Source organism: Xiphophorus maculatus, chromosome 21, assembly GCF_002775205.1.
Source record: "Xiphophorus maculatus strain JP 163 A chromosome 21, X_maculatus-5.0-male, whole genome shotgun sequence".
Classification (NCBI taxonomy): domain Eukaryota; kingdom Metazoa; phylum Chordata; class Actinopteri; order Cyprinodontiformes; family Poeciliidae; genus Xiphophorus; species Xiphophorus maculatus.
In genome coordinates, this window is record NC_036463.1 from 21197106 (window position 1) to 21219573 (window position 22468).

Genomic DNA, 22468 nt, shown 5'->3' on the forward strand with positions numbered 1-22468 from the left:
AGTTAATAAAGGGAACCGTTACTAACCTTCTTGTTTATTTTTTTCCTCTCATTGGCTGGAAACATTTCTATAAACACAACAAAAATATGGACCCCACTATGGAACTAAAAGAAAAAGACTAATAAATGGACTCAGTGATGTATAAAGCTAAACCAAAGTTTCTGTACAATGAAGGAACATAAAGTCACTGAAAAAGGCTCATTTTCAGCTTCTTTTATATGTAGATAATCCATATTTAGCTCAATGCCTCCTTTTCAGAGTGACTATCAGTAGGATCATGAATAATAACTTCAGTCATTAGTAATTTTGTACTTTCTTTGAGCTTTATAACATTTAGATAATTGGTGTAACACACACATAACTGAACTAACCAGCAAAAGCACAAAACAGACAAAAATTGACTAATAGTAAATTAAAGTCAATTTTCAATTGTTAGATTATTCCTCACCACGGTGAATATTGTTCTGGACGATACCTCAGTTGACCTGATAAAAATACAGCCAGTGATGCCCACTAACAGAATTGTGACCAATTCCTCCCAAACTAAAACTTCTAATTTTATTTGACCTGTAAAGGCATTATGGATTTGAACATATTCTGAGCTTACCTTCATTTACCTCTTATTTAATGTCCTCTGGTTATCCCACACAGCTGCGTTTATTCACCACAGTCACATTACAAAGAACAAAACCCCTCTTTATTATTCATCTTTACAACTTCCAAACTTCTTAAAACAAAGTGTGTGGTTTTTTTAATTTTAATCGTTTTTTCCATCTTTGGTTACTATAGATGTAGAACAAACAGTAACATCCAACTTCATGTAGAAACAGAACCAAACAGCTTCAGTCCAGAAAGTCTCTGGATGTTTGTGTTTCTTTGTGCTGCGCATGTTGGAACAAACATAAAGGGGGGGATAGAAGACAGTCACTGCTGTCTTCACACAAACTCTTCCTCTTTTTGTAAAATTCACACCTGTAAATAAACACTTATAAGTAACAGAATATCATGTGTGATGTAACAAACACTACAAAGAAAAAAAAAAACTAGAAAGTTTTACAGGCATACATTTAACACCTGAACACGACAACGTAACATATAGAACTGAGATAAAGACGTCGCATTCGCCGTCACAGAAGTTCAGGAGAACGAGACTCTGCTCAACAAAATACTGCATGGCTAATCAGGAGCAGAAACTGTGGAGGTACACAGGGTGAGGGGTTCTTCTCTATGCAGCACACCTTACATGGGTTGAAAATGCCCTTAAAAAAAAATCCTTGTAGAAATATTGAGCTCTGCTGTAGTGAATTTCTAGGTTTAAATAAAATGGTCTAAAATCTAAAAAGAGAGCAGAGTGAAACCAGAGTGCGGCCACGGTCAGAGCTGCATTAAATAATCGTACTCCCACAGTTTCCTTGGGGTCTTTTTTTTTGGCACTTTTTCCTCCTGTACAATAATTCATCTAATGCAGTCTAGGACTCGGAGCCAAAGGTTTCTGCTCAATAAAGCATCAAAAAAACACAGAAACATGACTAATAAAAAAAGACCGCAAACACCTGCCGCCTTCTAGCTTCTGTTAACAATTTAGTGGTGTTGGAAAACAATTCATGTTGACTTGAGAAATCAAGAGAAAAGTGAGTTAAGTGCTCAAAGATAGGATGTGCAAAGTTAACAGTGCTGTAACCAAAACAGTATGGGGAGATTTACACCGAATCACGACTTCTTGTGCTTTTCTAAACAATCCTGAGGGCCACTTCAATGACTTCTAGCCAATTGGCTTAAATATTATACGAATGCATGCTGTCTAACAGCTATCTCTTTAAAAAAAATAACTAATTATATATTTATATTTGTTCCCAACCAAGCAGTTCTGCAGATATTCTATATGCACCAGCTCGACTTTAGTTATGGCTATTTTCTCTATGAAAACAGAAGGAGAAAATCAACAGCGCTCATGGAAATGTGAAAGGTGCATGTAAAGCATCCTACTGGCTGGTCCTTTAGCATGTTAAATAGAGAAAGACACAACACAAGGCTGGATGCAGACATGAGTGTCAGAGGAACAATATTTACCCACAATGTAAAAGCAGCTAAAACTAGTTGAGTCTTTAAAACTTCAGGGAAATCCCAGCGGCGGGCTGATCCTCCTCGGCCCCGCTCTCCGTCATGAACCCGTGTGCAGGTTTCTTCATCAGGTCGCACCAGGAACAACATGAACAAACTACAAGCTTCACATGAACAGAACAGAACAGGGTGAAGTGACAGATATAAAATGTCTCGATGCTCCTCCTCCTCTCAGCGGGGGTTCTGTGGGTCGGCGTGGACACGCCGCGCTCACCACAGCCTGCAGCCGACTCCTTCATACCGACGTCTTTCAGATCATCAGTCAGCCCCCCAGTAAGCCCCTTTACCCTTCATAAAAACCAAATTGGGCTTTTTCTCTCCCAAAAAACAAAAAAAAAACAAACAAAACAAAAACAATTGCCTGGTGAGCGGTAACCATGGCAATATGCCCTTATGTGCTTCGCTTCTTTTTTAGATATTCTTAGGAGTAGATGGTGATGACTTCTCGGCCACCTCCTCGCACCATGAGGACGCGGTTCAGACCCTCCAGGAGAACCTCCAGGAACTCCATGTCTTAGAGAACCAGAGTCAAGGAAGAAAGGAACAAGCTGCACAGTATATATATATATGTATATATATATACTATTTTACACACTGCAGTTTAGACAAGCTGTGGTCAGACTTGTAGTTGGACTGATGTGCTATTTTATTCCATAAACCCAGAAAATTATTAGTGTGTTTTCCAAGGAAAATAGAGACCAGGAGGGAGTTTTATTAAGGTACCAAAAACAACCTGGAACAGTTTTGTCAATACTGCTTCTAATCACTTGGTGATCTTTAAACCACACTGATACAATCTGTGCACTGATCACTGATCTTTAAAAAGTCTGACCTGCTGATTCTGATTTTGGCCGATACCAGTTTTCTTTTGTCTGAAAAATCATTAAATATAGTGACAAAGTCACAGAGCTGGCAACAGTTTGGTGACTATTGTTAGCTGCACATGTGACCCAGTGGGCCGGTCTGTCAGTCAAACCTCTCTCACTGCAGAACAATACAGGACAGTGGTTGATTTTTAAACCTTTGCTGAGGTAGATAAGCTTCACATGTAAGCATTGGCTGATCGCAGATCTCCCAAAATTAAGGAAATCAGAGCCGAAAAATCAGCTGGCCGATAAATCGATGTCCCCTATCTTCAGCCTGCAAGTGCCTTTAACTGTGGGAAGGTGAGCAGGGATTGTTTCCAGTCAGCCTCTTAAAGCAGCCCTGAGCATTATGAGAATGAAGCGGATGAGAAAAGCTGCAGCGGAACAGCTAAAATGTGAGTTAAACTATGTGAGATTCAGGAAAGCCAAGCAGAGCTGCTAACTCTGACGTAGCCCCCTGCAGCATGAACATGCAGCTTTCACAGGGATCATCAGCTAATGAAAACCCGGTGGAAGGATACAGTTTTCATCTCCTCCTCTGTTCCTTGGTGGTCCTGGCATGTTGAGCAGAACCAGATGGGCTCCCTGCGACTTGTTGACCACAATCTCATTCAGCTTGACAGCTGTGTGCATGCGGCGGACATTCGACTGGTTCCTGGTTTGACAAAACGTTGGCAGTGAGGAAAGTGGCAGAAAAGGAAAAACAGTATGAAGATTTTATTGAGAAAGAGGCGTTTTGTGTTAGACGTAAATCAGGCTCGGTTAAGTGACAGAAGCTTTTAGAATTTCAAACAAAGAGGCAGCACTTAAACACAAGATGATGTGTTCACACTGAACAGGTAATCTGAAGTTTATGCCAACGTAGTCTGTCACTTTAAATGCTGCCTCTTTATTTCCGGTGATCACAAGGAAATACAGCACAGAAGCAAAATTACAGCAAAATCAGTTTTTCATTTGGTGGAAGATGAAAAACATGGAAGCTAAGATGCAACAGCCAATAAAATCACAAGAGTTTCATGCAGTTTAAATCGGAGCAGGTCATGCAGCCAGCACGGCGTTTGAAACTGGACGATGCAGTTCGAGCAAATGGGAACACCACAGATAAAGACAGGAGGAAATGAGCTGGAGGACAGTGATAGAGGCTAGTCACCACGGCAACAGGACACAGTGGGCCCGGGACAAAATGAATGCAACTTACAGACTCTCCCACTCTCTAGAAAGAGGAAAATGGGAAAGAACAACAGAAACAGGCTTAGATGCTTCTACAACAGCAATGCAGCGCTCCACAACACTGCATGCTTCCAACTGTAGACCTGACGGTGACATGAGGCTGTTTGATGCATGTTGGGGAGTCTTTTTCAGACCGATTCTACCTCTGATGCTCATATTGTGGACAGTACGGAACGAAAACGTTAGTGAGCAAGGCGTCCCGCCATGCACATCAAGTGTACATGCGCACATCGTATGCAGGCTGAGCACACACACAACATGCGTACAGTGATCCAGTGAGCGACCCTGGACTCTGATCACTACTGCTGAGCTGCTCAGAATGGTGCTAATGTCTCCCACAACGCACATCAAACGACACCATGTCACAACAGCGCATCGCACTGATGTCAACAGCTTCTTCTGACCGGAAACACTCAGGCAGACAGACACTCACGGCTTCATGTTGAACAGGTCCCGGACGGCCATGTTGGCGTTGGGCTCCCGGGTCCGGTTCCGCTCTGTTGAGACCTTGTCCTTCGTCCAGGTCATGTGAACCCGGTCGGGTCCGGCTTCTTCTTTGTTGTTCATAACGGCGTGAGCAGCAGTGTTCTTGTCGTGGATGAGCTGGGCCTGGTAGAAAGGCACAGGAAACAATCAGAAATGATAATAATACAAAAATGTGAGGGAGGATTAGGCTTCTGCAAAGAAGAGATAACAAGGAGGAGATGTCAGTGGGATGGAACACAATGACACAGGGATGTGATTGGGAACGGTGACGGAAGGAGTTTGAACACATGCAACCCTGGACCCTGAGAGCTTTTATAATCCTAATAGAAACTCAGGAACTCAATTATAGTGTCTGTTTTTTCGACCACTGAACATAATGTACACCAGTGTTAGTAGGTTATACTAAAAACAGCACTCTTGTGTCTACCCAGACTTAAAGACGGCCATTTTCAACATCATTGAGGTGTAAGATTGAATCAAGAAGCATACCTGGGCTTCTGCAGGTTTCACCAGCTCAAATTTAAGACCTTTTGTAAGACCAATATGAATGGAATTTAAGACCTTTATATCCACAGAAAAGTACAAACTTTGTCTAGCCAACTAGTGATAAATTTGCACTTACCCATGGTAGAAGCAAGTGTCGCCCGTGTGTCTGTAGCATACACCTTACTGTCTCATAAATAACAAACGTGGTGCTGTTTTGTGGCAGTGTTACAGCACCACCTGCTCATGTGTTTTATGAGTTTTCTATCTCATTCTATCAGATTTGGAAAAGTCACCATTATTTTGGAAGTTTATAAATTAAAGTAAGGACCAACATTCTCTAGGGAACAAGCAGACGACCTGCTAACGTACAGGATGCTGGTCAATTCTGTTTTATAGTGACTACCTCACTAGGACTCCCATGCTAGGCAACATCACCTCTGCTCCTGATATCAATAATAAAAGACCAACTAAAGCAGAAATATTAGAAAAACATCTCGACTACTGTAACAACAAGAGGTCAAAATTCTGAACAAACAAGATCTGTCTAATAACAGGGTATCTAAAGGTTTTAGCAGATCAAATTTAAGACTTTTCCAGATCTTTTAATGCCACCTTGAATAAAATTTAAGACCATAAAAAATATAAATGTAGGGGACGGTTGGGAAATCTAACTGTATTACAATCAACTATAGCAGAAACTGAAATTTCTGGGGTCTGTCTGTGCTTTCTTGGCTGCAGTTCTGTGCTTTTCATGACTTAACCAAGCTTAAAAGTTTTTATTGACAGAATTTACCTAGCCTCATATGGATTAGCAACAGAAGTGAGTCAGTGGCAAAAAACATATGTCATCCATCCAGCTGGTGATAAACCATGACAGACGCAAAAAAGCATCATTTCAAAGACAGAAATTATGCTTTCTTACGTGTGTTTGCAAACCCTAGCATGTAGCTGGCTTTTTCCCCATGTGTTAGTTATTTAATTATTATTTAAACTTGTCAAAGCAAACGCCAGTCCATGGAGGGAGCGTGAATCAGTGCAGGAACACCTCTAATCTGCCTGGTTGTGTTACTCAAAGAATGGAAGGCTCTGTCTGCGGTTTTGTAATGAACGACTTGTTCTCGTTCATCAGCATATCGGCTAGGTGATATCAGCTAAGGTTATATTAGCAGCTACTTATAGCGGTAGCCTCAACAGTGTTGAATCACAGAACATAATGAAGAGGTCTGAGTTTGACTCAAACTTTTTCTGACAGAAATGTCCCACAAGAAAAACAACAATATATACACGAGATCAAATAGTCCTGATACAACAAAATTTAAGACCTTTTTAAGTATTTAAGGCCTGCTTAGTTTTTTAAAAAACTGAATTTAAGACACTTTAAGGATGTGCACACACCCTGAATAATGCAATCTCAGCAACCTGTTGTAGAAAAAGCAGTCAACCACACTACAGAATGACCAGGTGGTGATGTCTTCATGGTTCTGCAGCAGAAGAGTTCCACAGTAAATTTTTCTGGACTGACTTGTATCAGTTAGGACTGCATTATTTATGGTTGTATAAGCATATTAATGAGTCAGCAAGATGAAGTGGAAACGCTTTAAAGTTATTTTTTCTCTTGTCTTCAATTCATGCAGATGGGAAAAAGAAGCAGTTGGAGGATGCCGCTATGGTCAACTAGGGAAAGCTATGGCTGAGGTCAAAAACAAAAATGAAAAAACAAGAACAGAAGACAGTAAAGAGAGCAAAACATTGAGGTCAATATTGCTCTGTAGCTGGGATTACAACCACCACATGCTTCATCGGGGGAAACTCGGAGGCCTAAGGTTTGTGAGACAACATTATCCACTCTTGGTGTTCACAGTGCAGAGGGGGGTGGGATGAGGATGGATGGGCTGGGAAGCAGCTTCAGGATGCAGAGGGCTGGTGTTCACAAAGCAGCTTTCATGACTACACAGTAAGTAGCACTACTGTTGGGTCAATCTGGACTTGCATATCTGGGCTTTAGACGTTCAACATGGGGTCATCTTAAATGATGCATTCTGGCTCTTTACACTACAGTCCTTACAGCATAAACCTGGCTTATAGTTAATAAAAGGTTGGGAGTTTGGAGCTTAAGTGATGCCTCCTGAAGCAGAATATAGCGCAACATCTGCATAAAGCTGCTGCAGGGCAGCGAAACACGGTAACAATATCGACTTACTTCCCTGAATTACAGCCACCCACATACTGCATGGACAAGGACAAACTCAAACTAAGAAGGTGAAAAAGCTCAAAGGATTAGCCAGAGAACTCTGGGCGTGGCTCTTAAAGTGACACTAAAAACACTCTAATGTTCATGTTTAACTGACTGTTATATTATCAACATCCTCTCCTCTCTAACATTAGGCATTTTCCACAAATAAAACTCTGACAACCATTTCTGGAATTATTTTTTGAACATAAAAACACAACATTAAATGGTTCATTTCACCACCAATACTAATGTTTATCTAATGTAAAAACCTCAGATAAGTAATAGCTTTATGAAATAATACTTCTCAAAACAATATTACTTTACCACTTTCCTTCTCCTCACTGGATTAAAGAAACACCCTGATGTCTGCATGTTTGAACATCAATTTTTTTTGACATCTGGCAAAAATGGGGGCAAAACAACCATCTCCGAGTCCAGATATAAATGCGTCCAGATCTTAAAGACGATGACCACTGTAGCCAAAGATGAAGCTTTGTGAAGACGACTCTGCCTATCTACAGTAACGGGACAGTGGGTTGACATGAACCAACTACCTCGTCCTCCTGAATGTCCTCCGCTGTTGAGGAATGCCGGCTGACGCTCGAGTTCTCGGTAGCTCCCTGGTTCTTCCTCCGGATTGAGTTACGCGACTCATCAGTGATACTCTGAATCTGAGCATCGAAGCCGGAGCCAGACAGGCAGAGTGGGATGAACAGGGAACAGCTTGGCCAGGTGTGTGGGTGTGTGTGTGTGTGTGTGTGTGTATGTAGGGGTGTACAGATTTATGTGTCACTGACCGTTGTGGAACAGTTTTAGGAAATATGGCAGCTCATTAGTTCACATGGAAAAATATTATATTCATTCAGCAGAAATGAACACCACCTTTGGGTCTTGGTGTCCAAGCCGCATGATCTGAGGATTCCTACAATGCATAGAAACAGTGATGTGTTGAACTTTACCTCTCTTTCTCTCTCAGTCCTGGAGAGGTGCATCTGTTTCAGCATTTGAGATCTCTGCTCCATCACCAACGTCTTCTCATACGTGAAGGCTGAGATGTCACTGTCATGCTATAAGGGAAAGAAAACACACGTTTATGTCTGAAGAACTGCACTGAATTTGACACATCAACTGTTTATTGACTCTATGCACAGTTAAAGAGAGGCTGTAAGAATTAATCAGAAAGTAGGTTAGGCTGCCATCAGTTGGAGTCCCTGTGAGGATTCATCACACTGATGTGACCGATTCATCATCAGTGCAGACAGAGAGTCTGCATATCATGACATGAGACGCTGGGAAGTAACTGGCTCCTTTCAGACACTTCTTCATTTCTAAATACTCAATATTGTTGGAATATTTTTTGCCTCTGTTAATGTCTGAAATAATCTTATTGTTGCTGCTTAAACATGCGCCTTAGTCACGTGGTGTAGCAGCATGATCAGAGCCTGAGGAGTTGGTCGGGGTCATAAAGTGTGTGTTATTAACTAGTAAATAAAGGTTAAAAAAATCTGCTCAGCTAATCTTTAACTCAGGTAATTTTTGTTTTCCCACCTATCTGTTTTTATGTGCATTTTAAAGTATAACTTTAGAAAAGATTGATGGAAATTGGAAAATTCTAAATAACTTCCTCAATTTTACAAAAAATGTTGTCATGCTTCCTTGAGGTGGTTTCTGTGGTTTTCTGAAGAGTTACTGTGCTAAAGGAGAGATGGAAACAGACTTGTAAAGTTTGTTCTGACATAATGTGTTAACATCTGATGAAATTCTGCTTTGTGTAGCCTGCAGTAGATGTAAACATGCCTAATTTTTTTTTTTTGTTGTTGCAACATTTTAAAAGTTTGCTCAGAATTTGCGTTACAATTGAATAGAAACATAGCTAATGTTTTCTGATCTCGTCTAGCACTACTAGTTCCAGTAATTATAAATATAAGAACTTTTATAACTTTAGCTGGGTGAAGCTGTAGCTACACTTTTGTTTACTGAGCATTCTACAAAATGTGCAAAAATTCAATAAGTAAACATTGGCATGAAGTAGATTAATATCAGCTGAGTAGGAAGGCGATGCTGCAGTGTTATTTACTGAAGGTTCTCATGCCACTGAAACACGATCAGGTTATCGATAATGTGATGGTGCTGTTCTGTTTTATTGGTCACCAGCACCCAAAAGTTTGACAACAACCCATAACATCTACTTTTTACTGTAACGTTTAAATAAACATATTTTGCTAAAATGTCAACAGTACAACATATTCAAAAAGTATCTTATAGTGTGTATTTTGTTCATGTTCCAAAAAACGCAGAGATTAAGGAAAACATACTTTCCAGGTTTTCTCCTTAGCAGAAAGGTTGTTAAAAAAACACAACACTATCGACATGCATTGTGCCATTTTTGATTCTATAAATCTCACCATTTCCACCACTTCCACTTCAGCATCCAGCCGCAGGTGGTACAGGAACATCTGGAGATCTTTCTTCATTTGGATACTATTGTCATCCATCTGGGCAACTGTGAAGATGCGCATCTTGCACTTCTCCCACACCTGCAAGAGGGAAAGCGATTATCGTGACATGAATCATTTCTGGTTGTGTGTCTAAAGGAAGAAAGTACTGCGCAAGTAACCAAATTGTAAAGCTTTATGGAGCTTTTACGGACAAAGAGAGTTCAAAGCCATCTGCGTACCTTGTGCTGTCTCAGCAGGAAGGGCAGCAGCATCAGCATGCCTCCATCATGAACCACCCACCACACATCGATGGTGCCCTCCCCGAGGCGGTCCTGGTTAGTGGGGAAACTGTCCACGTTTTTAGCGACCAGCATGGCCTGGTGGGCTGCCGTGGTCTCACGCACTATCTCTGCATGAACAGAAGAAGAAAGCCAATGAGAGGTAGAAAAATACCACAAAGTATTACAAATGATGTGGTTGCTTTAATCAGTCGATGTTCTACATTGTTTTCAGAGGAATTCTGATGCTTTCTATGACTAATCTTTTTGATTTTTGTACATTTGCTTAAGTCAGTGTGCATGGATGACCTTACTGCAGCATCAGAACTTCCCCTTCGTCCAAGTGTCTAACTGACTCCCCCCCTCTGTGCTGTACCTATAAAGTTTCTCCATGACTGTGGGTCCTCGGACTGCCTCCAGGTTCCAGGCCAGCCCACCAGCACCGTGTTGTGCTTCATGCCCCCCAAACCGGCAGACTGAATGAGGTGGGAGATTCCATCTCTGAGGTTTGAAGACACCACGACATGACAGAAACCCTTGGTGCGCTCAGTGGCCATCGCTGACTTGATGTTCTGAGTATGAAATAAAACATGAAAAACCATTAAGAGTTTGATCAAGAATTTCGTGATATCCCTCCACAGGGTTTGTACACATATCCCGCTGTAAAATTCAAGCACTTTTCAAGGTAGGTTTGGAGATAAAAACAATAATAATTAACTAAAAAAAAAATAGAGTTTCAATTCACTATTCCATGATACAATTTATTACTGTTATTAATAATATCTTGTGGTACTATCTACATTCTACAACAAGGACAAGGGGAAACTTAAAAGCAACTAAATTTTATGTTTCATAAACATCTGACTGGTCAAAAAACAAAACCAGTCGAGATATTTATAACAAAATAAATAAATAAATAAATAAATCCCACAATTTCCAAAACTGAAATATAAAAAAGCCAACCTTTATTTCAATTATATTAATCAATAAGATAATTTATTATTATTATTCCTAGTGGATCAACTGAACCATCAGGAATAATAAATATTCATTACATTAAAATAATCCAAACAAATCCTGTTCAGGTAAATTACCTTACTGCTCAAATGAAATGCATAAAAACAAAAACAAAAATCCTGAAAAATGTTCTCGGTTAACTTTGGTTTACTTTACCAAATAGAAATCATTTTGGCAATTCTAACAAAACCACAACAATAAAAGTTTGATTTAACTGCAGACAGGGAAAAAAATGTGTCTTTCCATTAGGCTTGTGAAAATATCTGGTTTCATTTGTAAATAACGTTTTCCTAATTTTGTAAATCAAACGTTAGTGTGCACTTTTTCCCAAAACTGTGAAGTCTGAATACCACGCACTTTATAGAGAAATCAAGCACATAAACCCTGAAAACACCTAAATAAAAAGAAAACATTTTCAAGGATTTTAAGCACCCATGTGAACCCTGCATCCAAGACTTTAAAGATGGATGTATGTGAAAAAGTAGCAGTCCATTTATCTAAATAGAAAACAGGGTGTCTTGATTAAAATGGTTAAAACTAGGGTAAAAAGGAAATCACTCATTACTGCCAGTAGATGGCAGACTATGCCTTTAAGCCATGTTCATGGTTTTGTTAATTTAGGCTTGATTTATTTTTTTAGGAAACTCACACATTGGAACAATCTAATTCAACTATTTATTTCTGTCAATGCTGATGACCAATAAAAAATATTTTTAATGCAGAAATGTGTTCATGTAATAGACTGCTAACCTAACAGATGTGTAACAGACAGCCACTGGCTGCCTCCAGCAGGAGGTTAAAAACATCAATACTAAGGAAACGGGCAAATAGAAAGAATTTTCACAATAATTTTTCCTGAGTGGAAGGAAAAAGTTTGCCATCTACAGTGGAAAAAGCAGTCTAGAGAGTACTAGAGGGAGATTGATCAGGTGTGGCTGCTGCTGAAATCAGAGCTCCTCTATCCAGAATCTTGACTTCACTTGTCGCATTTCTTATGCCAATCTTTGAAACAGCGTCTTCGCTGGGGTAAGGTGGAAAAGAGCTGCCAGGTCGGCAGTCTTAAAGCTGCTTTTGGAGGCAATAACATTTCTGTATTTACAGTTCCACTTTTACCATGAAATCATTCAAATAAATCAAGTTTTTGATGGTACTCGGGTATTTTGAGAAGCACTTGTGTATGAAGGACAGCTACTTTATGGATATATGAGCAACTAAGGAAATGTCCACACAAGACCACTGAAGCTGAATTGACGTGTGGACCTAAACCAGGGGTCTCCAGCTCCAAGGATGCATCCCACTTCTACCACTTCACCAGAAAGGACTGGGCTGCTCCGTACCAAGCCTCTGAAGTTGTAGATGGAATGCTGAGGAGGCAACTTTTATTTGGAGTGAGCACTATACCTGCTCAGCCCTCTTGGCCTCTGCTTCGTGACTGAGGTAGGTTCCCTGTAAAACGTTTCCCACTATAGTCAGGCCTTTCCCTGCCTTTAGCTGAGTAGTTAAGGACAGCAGACGTGGGTGTTTGACACTCTGATCTGAATCCAGGTTCAGGAGCACCAATAACTGGGGCCTAGACGGAGAGAAAAGAAGAAAACTTGAAGTCACTCAGTTTCCATGTGGATGTTTTGGTGTGATGTCTTTGATTAGGTTTAAAAATGGAAGTAATTAACAAATATGAGTGAATGTCTCTGCCAATACACTTCACTTAGGTTTGCAAAGCAACAGGTGTGTGTAAAGACATTACTCTTAAAGGAGTAGCTGTAGTAGCTTTATTACTTTATTATAAAGCAACCAAACTGGAAGGAAGCTTCCACTGCATCAACTGTTATCACAATTGTGCGAAACACACCCAGTCAAGTCCAAAGTATCCCATACCTCCAGTTTTTGGTGTGTGGAGGAGCTTCCTCAAGGCGAATAAGGGCGTAGCGGGCGGCGTTAAGCGACAGGCCATGGATGCCGTCTCCCCATTCCTTCTCAGCTCTGACAAGGAAAAACAACCAAAGAATGAAGCCCAGCTCCTTCTGTCAGCACACTGTTAGTGTTTTCTCTTGAATTTAGCTGCAAATTTACAGCTCCTTCACTTGGAACCAAAACGGTTCTGAAGGCAACATGAGTCCTACCCTCGATATTCGATATATTTGTAGATGCAGCCAGCGATCCCCATGGCAATAATGGCATAATACCATGATGAAATGAACATGATGGAAAGACACAAGCTCATCCCCAGGAAGGACAGGGTCCTGTTGATGGAATGACAACATTTTATAGAATAAAGCTTTAAAGAAATGCAAATAATTTGAAATGGAGAACAAAGAAGATTTTGAAAGATTCAAATCTGCAATATTGTCCCTAACTGGCCCTCATCTTAAAGCAGCAGTATGTAAGTTTAATAAAAAATTATTTTTTTTTACATTTTTGATGAAACTGTCACTATGACGTGACAGTATGGTATGAGACAGAATCTGTGAAAAAAATTGAGCTCCTCCACCTTCTTTTAGTGCCAACCAGAAACAACCAATAACAGCGAGGAGGCGGGTCTTAGCGCTGTCAATCAATCTTGTGTGGTGCTGCTCATTCACCCTCAGCTCTCCTTGCACTCTGGCATGCTGTAGCTACCATATCATGTTCTGAATGTTCAGGCTAGTTAGCGTGGCCACCAATGATGACAGATATATGTTTTTTCTGCAACAGTAAAGTTCTTTTTCTGCCATTAGCACATTTAGAGGCAAGTACATAAGGTTGATTGACAGCGCTAAGACCTTCCTCCTCGCTCTGACTGGTTGTTTTTGGTTGGAAGCGGCACATTTCGTCAGATGGCAATAGTAGCTCAGGGAGGATGTGGAGGAGATCGATCTTTTCACAGATCATCTGTCTCAAATATGTAGAAAAACATTTTCTTCATAAAAAAGTTACATAAAGTGGGCTTTAAAGTGGGCCATTAAACAAAGTCAAGTTCATCTCCAGTGCACCTGTAACAAAAGACAGTTGAACACCTACCAGTGATAGTATTTGAAGCGTGGCCTCCAGTTGGGTGTTCGCAGCAGGGTCTGAACAGCGCAGGCCAGGTTGACAAACATGTAGCACATGAGGAAAAACCTGCAAGCCAAGAAAAAAAATCTCCTAAATTCCCACTTTATGACTTCAAAATTGGCTTTAAAAATAAGGATACTCTAGTGGATCAGTGATAATCTGCATTTATAGAGGGGAGAACAGGAAGTAATCCGTAAACAGGTACTGACATGGAGAGAATGGGAGCTACAGCGTCCAAGGAGGCGATGAGAATGCCGATCTCACAGATCCCAGTCGTCAGCAGCAAAGCCCAGGTGGGTTCTCCGTTAGCTTTCCCATGACCGAACACCTTCAACCAGACACACAGTTAGTCTGGTGTTGATGCAAATCCAAACTGAAATAAAAACTGCTTTGACTGGATCGATGTTTGTGTCCAACCTGCAGGAAAGGGACGATACCATCTCTTGCAATAGCCTGCAGAAGTCGAGGAGCGCCTGTCAAGCTCTGCAGACCCGCTCCACAGCAGGAGAAGAACGAGCCGATCACGATCACCCAGGGATTCGGCCAGGACAGGATGCCGATAACAAGGTTCCCTTTCACCGAATCTCCAAACCTGCAGGATTAAACAAGCGAGGTATTCTAACAGTAACGTTTATTCCTATGATTTTATATGGATGCATTTGAGCAATAAACTAAAACCTCAACAGCTAAAACCTGGCTTTAAAAAAAAAACATACTTCAGTGTTTTTGACTCACCTGATTTCTGTGGAAAAATTAATGATAGAAATTATCACAAAAACTAATCAACTAAATTTTTCCAGTACGCATTTTCTTCCCTAAACAAAGGGTTGGACAGTTTAAACCCTCACTTGTCTCGAAGAAGGACTCCCTCGATACAGGCACCAAAGAAAATCACACCGGAGACGTCTGGCAGGAACAGCTCAGGCAAATAAACACAACGGGCCAGCAAAGCTTCACACAGATTCAAGAAATACATGCTACCTGACAGCTGTGTGACCTGTGATCTAACTTTGGTGCTAACTTTTTTTCTCCCCATGTCTCTGTGTGTAATTTTGCAGCAGTGTCAAGTGAAAGGATACAGATAAAGGAGGTGGTGGCAATAGCTAGGATGGTTCCAATAGGGATGGACTTCTGGGCGTCCCTCAGGTCACCGGAGCGGTTTGAACCGGCCATGATACCTAAAGGTCAACACATCACAGAAAATCACATACACCAGACTGAACAAGTTCACACAGGTTGCTCATTATCAGTGGTAAGCACACTTCTGTTTATTATTAGTTCCACTAATGCTTATAGTGGAACAAATTTTTAGCTTTCCACTTTAGCCCTTTTGCTAACTTTGAAAACGTTTAGCAAACTTGATTCCAAGGACTCTTGATAGTCCTATGTCTAACTGATGATAGGCCTGTCATGATAACAAATTTTGCTGAGCGAATAATTGTCTCAAAAATGATTGCAATAAATAATAATATTGATTGAAGACCATTTTAAACTGATGCAATGGTAATGACATAATAATGCAAGCACATCCTGCCAAAATTAATACACTTTATTTTCAAAAGAACACTTAACACTGGAACTAGTAAAGAAAATAAACAAAACAACCAAAAACAAAAATAAAATGGACTCTCAGTCTCCATTAACAAAAAATGCACTTGAGTAAAAAGTAAACACAACATAAAACCAAAGTGGAAACAAAAACTACACTTAACCAAAAGATTATAGATTATGAAGTCTGTATGCTATATTGCCCTTCAATAATCATTAGATTTAGATAGAGAAGATGGGCAAATCCGACTACCTGATGCACTAGTTCACTCCTCCCTTACGCTAAGGAAATGAGGAAGGGAGGGGTCAGTGGAGAGCACCGGAGTTCAGCCTTTTTTCATCCAGTGTCATCAAGAGAAAGAGGCAGGAAGAACGATAAAGCCAATAAATTAAAATGACGTCAATAATTTTCATTTATCATGCGTTTAACTGATTTATTGTTTATCGCGACAGGCCTAACTGAAGATAATAAAATCTGCGAATTAGGATTTTACTGCAGATATTTCGAGGTGTGAATATGAGATTTATAATAAAGTTAACATAAAAGTTCTGTATGACTAAGGTCCAATTTTTACATTCCAAATAAAACAAACATTTTTATAAAAGTAATTATTAGATTTTTTTATTGAAAATGTCAGCCATATCTTTCCAGATTATTCTTGTGTACCAACAATCCCTAACAGCCATGCTTTACAACTAATAATTGTAGTTCTTGAAGCTGCACATGGAGGTGTGTAATGACAAATTTGCTGAGGGCGATATACTATGTTGCAACACATGTTTTGTCATTGACACATGCAGAGTGTCAGCATGGTTGAAGTTAGTGTTTTAGCACTTCAGCATTAGCTTCCTCTAAATACGTTGTTGTAGCGCCTTAGTATTAGCGGACCAAATATTTATTGATTAGCGCTTTGGGGTTAGCCTAACGACCCGTAGTTAGCAGTTCCCACCAGTGGTCATTATAATGTATGTGAATGTGTGGTTTGAACAGCAGTCTCACCAGTGACTGAGGGGAAGTAGATTCCGACCAGCAACGTAAAGAAGGTGCTGATGTCGTTGACGACATAGGGGAGGTAGATGTCCTTAGCAGGGTCGATATCTCCCACGGATGGCAGCCTCTTGTTTTCAACCAACATGCCAAGTGGACCATATGCCGACCACATGTTTTCTACAACAGACACAAAAATGAGTACCACTAAGACCCAACGTGTGATGTAGTAATAATGTCTATATGGACCACTGGTAATTGAAGCATTTGATTTTGAGATTGTGCTAAACCAATTGAAGCACATTTAATCAGAAATGTTGGATAAATTGCAGCTAATATTCAGCTTTGTGTGTGGATGCTGTGCATTGTGAAAGTGATTCCAGAATAATAGCTGAACAAGGAAACATCCGTCATGAGCTATGTAGGCTAAAGTGAGTCACTGTCAGTTCTGCTACACTCAAGGAGCCTAAAAGAGTCTCTATGAAGGTTTAAAGAAACATTTTTTTTTTTACATTTTGATTGAAGACTCCCAAAAATGTCCTACTTGATAAGGAAAGTATCCACTCTCCAGGCTGATTATGAGACCGGCTGACTTAAAAGCAATATATATTTTTTTTCAAACAAAATATTAATAATTTTTTAAGATAAATTATCTGGTTTTGGCTGGCTCGTTTGGCTGAGCCAGCCAAAGACGTTTTGGCTGGCTCAGTAAATTTACAGCAGATTCAAGCTACATTAAAATAATGAATCAGCAAAATATGAATATTTTTTAGGGAAGAAAACGTTAAGAGCAAGTTACATAAGCAGGGTGAGAACAACGATTACATATAGAACCACCCAGCACCTGCACATGCTTGCCCTAGTTTGTTACAAACTATGCAGGGAATGTATTTGTGCTGACAGTTGGCAGGAAAACTTGTTTCTTACAGCCTGAAGTTTCACAACATGAGCCATGCACAGAGCTGGTTCAGTGTTTCATACCTGAGCTAACTCAGGATGGCAGAGCCATGGTGGTATAACCAAAGTCATACCACCAATGGTAACTCCATTGGTGGTATGGCTTTGGTTGTTTGTGCAGAGATCCAACATGCATGTTCATACATGTCCATGTCTCTTCATTTTTTAGGTACTGCTGGATTACAAACGATGCCACTAGAGGGGAGTGTTTTACTAACTTTTAGTTTATAGAGCTTAGGTAAAACCATCAGTTGAGGCAGCTGGGATATGGAATTAAACACATTGTTAAGTCACACTTTTACACTTGTGCTTTTGAGCAGTCAGTGTCTTCATTACACTTGAAAGCAGTGATCGCCACCTCATTTGAGAAATCAAGGAGAAATTCTCCTAAATGGATTATACATCCAGATAATCTAATCTAGTCTATAATCCATAGAAGATACATGATGGACCCACCTGAGATGACCCCACTGGACAGACCAGGGATGCCTTGAATTACTGTCAGGTTGTTGTTCACAAAATACTCGTTGCAGGTGGAATTAAGCGCAGGCCCATCACAGAACAAACGCCACAGCTGGGTGGAGACTGTGTTGTTATTTATGATTTCCGTCTTCAGACACTTGTCAAAATGAAGGTTTTGTAGTGTTCGATTTCCCAACATGCAGACACTGTGTGCAAAAAGAGAGAAGTTGAACATAATATAGTAATAAAAGGCCTGCAGGTTATTACTGCCCTGTAGCCTCCAGGGCAGTAATAATTGCCCTGGAGGCTACACTCACGGGAAATCCGGTGGATCAAAACTGGACTTGATGACTCCGGCGTAGATGGAAATGATGGAGAGAATCACGCAAGCCAGGAAGACCAGGGCCAGTTTGTTGACATATCTGACCCCGACAAAGACAACTATTGCCATGAGCGAAAGGCAGCACGTGCCATAGATACGCATGTTGTTGAGCAGGGCGTTGTGTTGATCTTCCTTTCGCTCTGCAGTAAAGATGGCTGCTTGAGGCACAATATAGGTCTGGAGAAGAGAAGAAAGAGACAGGTTTTAAATCTACTAAGTGGACAAAGTAGAACACATCCCAGTTCCCCTTTGGTTAGTCTGATACACACTCAGTTCTAAACATAATGAAAACCTCCAAAGTTGGCAGAATTCCTTGATATTTGATGGTAAATGAGGAACTATTCTAAATGTAGGTTGGTAAATAGACATAATCCAAGTAAAAACAGGCTTCCCCTCACCAGCAGAATCTCAATGGTACCCAGGATGTACATGGCGCCCGCAAAGGTTGTTCCGAGGTAGAAACAGAGACCGACTGCTCCGCCGAACTCTGGACCCAGAGATCTGGAGATCATGTAGTAAGAGCCTCCAGCTGCAGAACAGCAATGACAGTGACTTTTATGTTTCAATCAGGAAGAGAAGCAATTCTGAAACAAACCCAAAAAAATAAATAAACTGAAGAACATTAGTGCACTGATCACAGTTTTCTGGCCGTACCTGCTGATTCGGATTTTAGCTTATTTTTGTCTAAGCAACTGCTAAATATAGCATCAAAGATGTTAATTTGGCAACATTTTTAGACTGTTAACCACGCACATACAGACATGACCTGGTGGGCGGGCTGATTTTCAGACCTTTGCAGAAGTAGATAAGATCGATGGATAAATTGGTTTCCTGTGTGAGTATCGGCTGATTGCTCATTACCTAAATTAAGGAAATTGGGGCTGATTTATTGGTGTACCTCAAGATACAGAAATCTAGAGTCAGCTCATTTTCAGCTTAATCTAAGCTGATAAATTGGTCATAAATCAAAATATCAAATTTTCTGATTGGTGAGATGATTAGAACAAAGTCAGAAGAATCAGAAAGATGTAAAAAAAAAGTCTTTAAAAGAAAACAGCATTTTCCACAATATGTTGATTCATGTCTGTGGTTTATTTACTCTGCAAGAGTGCGCAAGACTTTTAGTAGAGAACTAGAAGGCTGAATAGAGTACAACAAAGTTGCTTAGTTTTATCATCTCAAGCTTTCAATCTTTGACTTGAAACTTGACAGATTTGGAACTCCTGGTAACCTTTTGGGAATTGTAAAGATTACAAAAGCAAAGAATTGACAGTATATATGGAACTAACTGCTAGTGGTGCTAACTGCTAATTTAAGAAGCTACAGAGTTCAGAAAGTCACTTCTAAATGTTCCTTTGTATTTAGCCAATAAAACCATAAACTAAAGCACTGGCTCTTTTCCTCTTTACCCACAGATTCTGTCTTCTTCTAATAGAAATATTTAACAACCGCTAATAGAAGGAATAATAAGAAAAATATAGATCTTGTTCTTTTAACTCAATATATTTTCTAAAAAAATTTCTAATTAGTGGCCAAACTTTATTTAGCAGGTGAAAAACTTTACAAAAAACAGACTAGAAATTAGCCACAAAACTTTGATCTGTGCATCTAAGAAACATTTTATTTTAGGGCTGGACAATAAATCAATAACAATTTATATTTATATAGTCATCAATAAATTATATGTCCAATACAACGTTCAATAATTTCACTGAATTCAATCCAGAACAGAACAGTATTGTGGGAAAAGGCTTTAGCTTCTCTACCTCTTACTGCCAGCTAAGGATGGTTGGTGGCATCAACTAACTCACTCACTCTTTGGTTACCTAGCAACAACCTTTTGAGTAACCGGTGCAGCAGTAGTTTCAGGTTTTGCCACTGTGCCTCAAAACTGCCTTAAAATAATACACAACGGCGTGGGGTGAAGGGAGAAAATGAATACAACACCTGGAGAGGAAACTGTGGATAAAACAGGAAAGGGCACATCACCAGTTTGGCAGTATTTCAGATATAAAAAAAAACCCAAAAAACTAATAATTATTGATGTCTTCTGATATGAAACCCTTATATTGTGATACGGTTTTCAGCCATAGTGTCCAGCCCTATTTTATTATCTCATGTGACTTTGTTCAAAAAGTCACATAAAATGGGAGAATTTTCTTCTTTTGCGTTACCTCGTAAAGGTTTTGTTTTCCAAGACTTTTGTGGTACCTCGCAATAAATTAGCAAATACATCTTGATAAGAAATGCCAGTTTAAAATTGCACATGACTTTAGTGAGTCTTTAAAAAGTCTCCCTAAAAATGTGTTTTACAGTCTTAACTCTTGGGTCCAGAAAACTGTTTGAAAATCAATTATGAACTGTTCATGCTTGTTTGTATAATATCTTTCGGTAGATACTGGACTGTAGATGAAAACGTCCCATTATTAACCATACAGACAACTAACAAAAAAAAAAAAAAAAAAAAAAAAGACACAACCAAAACTATCAAATGGCAAAATTAACCTGTGAAGACAAGTCAAAAATAGTAGATCAGATGTATATTTTTGTTTTATCTCTCTCTTTCATAATTGTGTCTTAGAGTAGGGATGGGAGTCAGCGCTTGACCTGTTTTGCCTACTGCATTTTGCACATATATTTATGGGTTCAGAAACAACATATACATTAAAAAACTTTATATTGTAGAAAGACAATCAGTATTTGAAACGCTGCATGTACTGACAAATACATAATTGCGAGGGAATGCAAAAGTAAAAAAAATCCCCCGATGTCTTCTAAGGGGCTCAGTAAAATGGACATTTTTAATCACACTTGCAACATGATGATGATGATCATTTATTTCAGACAGACATTTCACTAACAAAACAGACTTCATGTTTCTAAGTGTGAATACAATACCTTACTATCAAATTTCAAATTTACATACTCAAATATGTAAATTTGATAACATCAAAATGGATAATAAAAAAAAAAGCCCAAACGTCATAATAATAAAAAACATTCTACCTGGTACGACACCATTGGTAGCAACAGCACTCATGGATATTGCTGTTAGCATCGTCTGTGGCAAAAGGAAGAGAAAACATTTCAGAACAAATTGTCAAGGTTGAAACTTTTTTTGTGTCTGGCATTCATTAATTATTTTCAAGCTGCAAAAACCTTCTCCATGCTGTATTAACATAAAAAATATAAACAAAGACCTTCATGCCTTCTATTCTTTTTGTTTCAGTGAATTTTCCAGCTTATTCAAATAATGGAATTAATATGGCATTTAGTCTCATAAATGGTTCTCAGGCGCTTGCGCTACATTAGCCTGTTACCTAACAGTACATTCCGGATGACAGGAAGGTCAGGACAACAAGAGAGGGATGAAGTGAGACTGATGGGAAGACAAAAGGTGGGAAAAATACATCAAATTGAAATAAAAGAGAAAAGTGGATCATAAAGGAAAGGACAAAAAGAGGACAAAGAAGAAGAGAGGAGGAGCAGAGACAAGGATACAACAAATATAAACCTCTTGTCCTTTGCTGGATGTCCGGTTTAAAGTGACAGACATGTTGGACTAAAACCAATCAGCTCACAGTTTCCACTGAAATCCTAAGCAGCTATCCAGCAGCTTTTATTTGAGCAGAGTGACTGACAGTCCAGCTCTAGAAAGCATATTTTCACTCCTGAAATCTCCTCTAACTATTGGGTTGATAACTTTAAAACTCAGACAGACAGCTCTATTAGAAAAGCCATTGTTAGAAGACTAAGGTTTCTAACAATGTAACTTTAAATGCAAAATTGACTACATTTGTTTTTACAAGCTATGCTGAGAAGTTGAAAAAAGTAAAGAAATATAATACGGATGACAAAAAAATTGCATTAATAATGAACTGTGCGGATGGGATCTTTGGTGGGATTTAAAAGTGTCACAAAAAAAAAATAGTGGAGAAATTCTAAA

General features: G+C 39.5%; 1 protein-coding gene across 6 annotated transcripts in view; it reads right to left on the reverse strand.

Moving 5' to 3' along the window:
- Window positions 1-630: 630 nt before the first annotated feature.
- Window positions 631-22468, reverse strand: part of LOC102237367 (solute carrier family 12 member 7-like) — a 59219-nt gene continuing 37381 nt past the window's right edge. For 3 of the 6 annotated variants that reach the window (XM_014470967.2, XM_023326360.1, XM_023326363.1), the window contains exons 5-26: window positions 21529-21583; window positions 18921-19051; window positions 18458-18699; window positions 18135-18346; window positions 16734-16901; window positions 15265-15363; window positions 15034-15091; window positions 14603-14777; window positions 14395-14513; window positions 14153-14251; window positions 13276-13395; window positions 13031-13135; window positions 12557-12725; window positions 10515-10710; window positions 10100-10269; window positions 9828-9959; window positions 8382-8489; window positions 7977-8093; window positions 4651-4826; window positions 4186-4200; window positions 3509-3642; window positions 631-2634 (exon numbers count right to left, since the gene is read on the reverse strand). In XM_014470967.2, the coding sequence (XP_014326453.2) occupies window positions 2543-2634; window positions 3509-3642; window positions 4186-4200; window positions 4651-4826; window positions 7977-8093; window positions 8382-8489; window positions 9828-9959; window positions 10100-10269; window positions 10515-10710; window positions 12557-12725; window positions 13031-13135; window positions 13276-13395; window positions 14153-14251; window positions 14395-14513; window positions 14603-14777; window positions 15034-15091; window positions 15265-15363; window positions 16734-16901; window positions 18135-18346; window positions 18458-18699; window positions 18921-19051; window positions 21529-21583 (2892 nt within the window). In that variant the 3' untranslated portion in view covers window positions 631-2542. The remainder of the gene's footprint in view (window positions 2635-3508; window positions 3643-4185; window positions 4201-4650; window positions 4827-7976; window positions 8094-8381; window positions 8490-9827; window positions 9960-10099; window positions 10270-10514; window positions 10711-12556; window positions 12726-13030; window positions 13136-13275; window positions 13396-14152; window positions 14252-14394; window positions 14514-14602; window positions 14778-15033; window positions 15092-15264; window positions 15364-16733; window positions 16902-18134; window positions 18347-18457; window positions 18700-18920; window positions 19052-21528; window positions 21584-22468) is intronic. The other 3 variants (XM_023326361.1, XM_023326358.1, XM_023326362.1) reach the window with 3 other exon arrangements.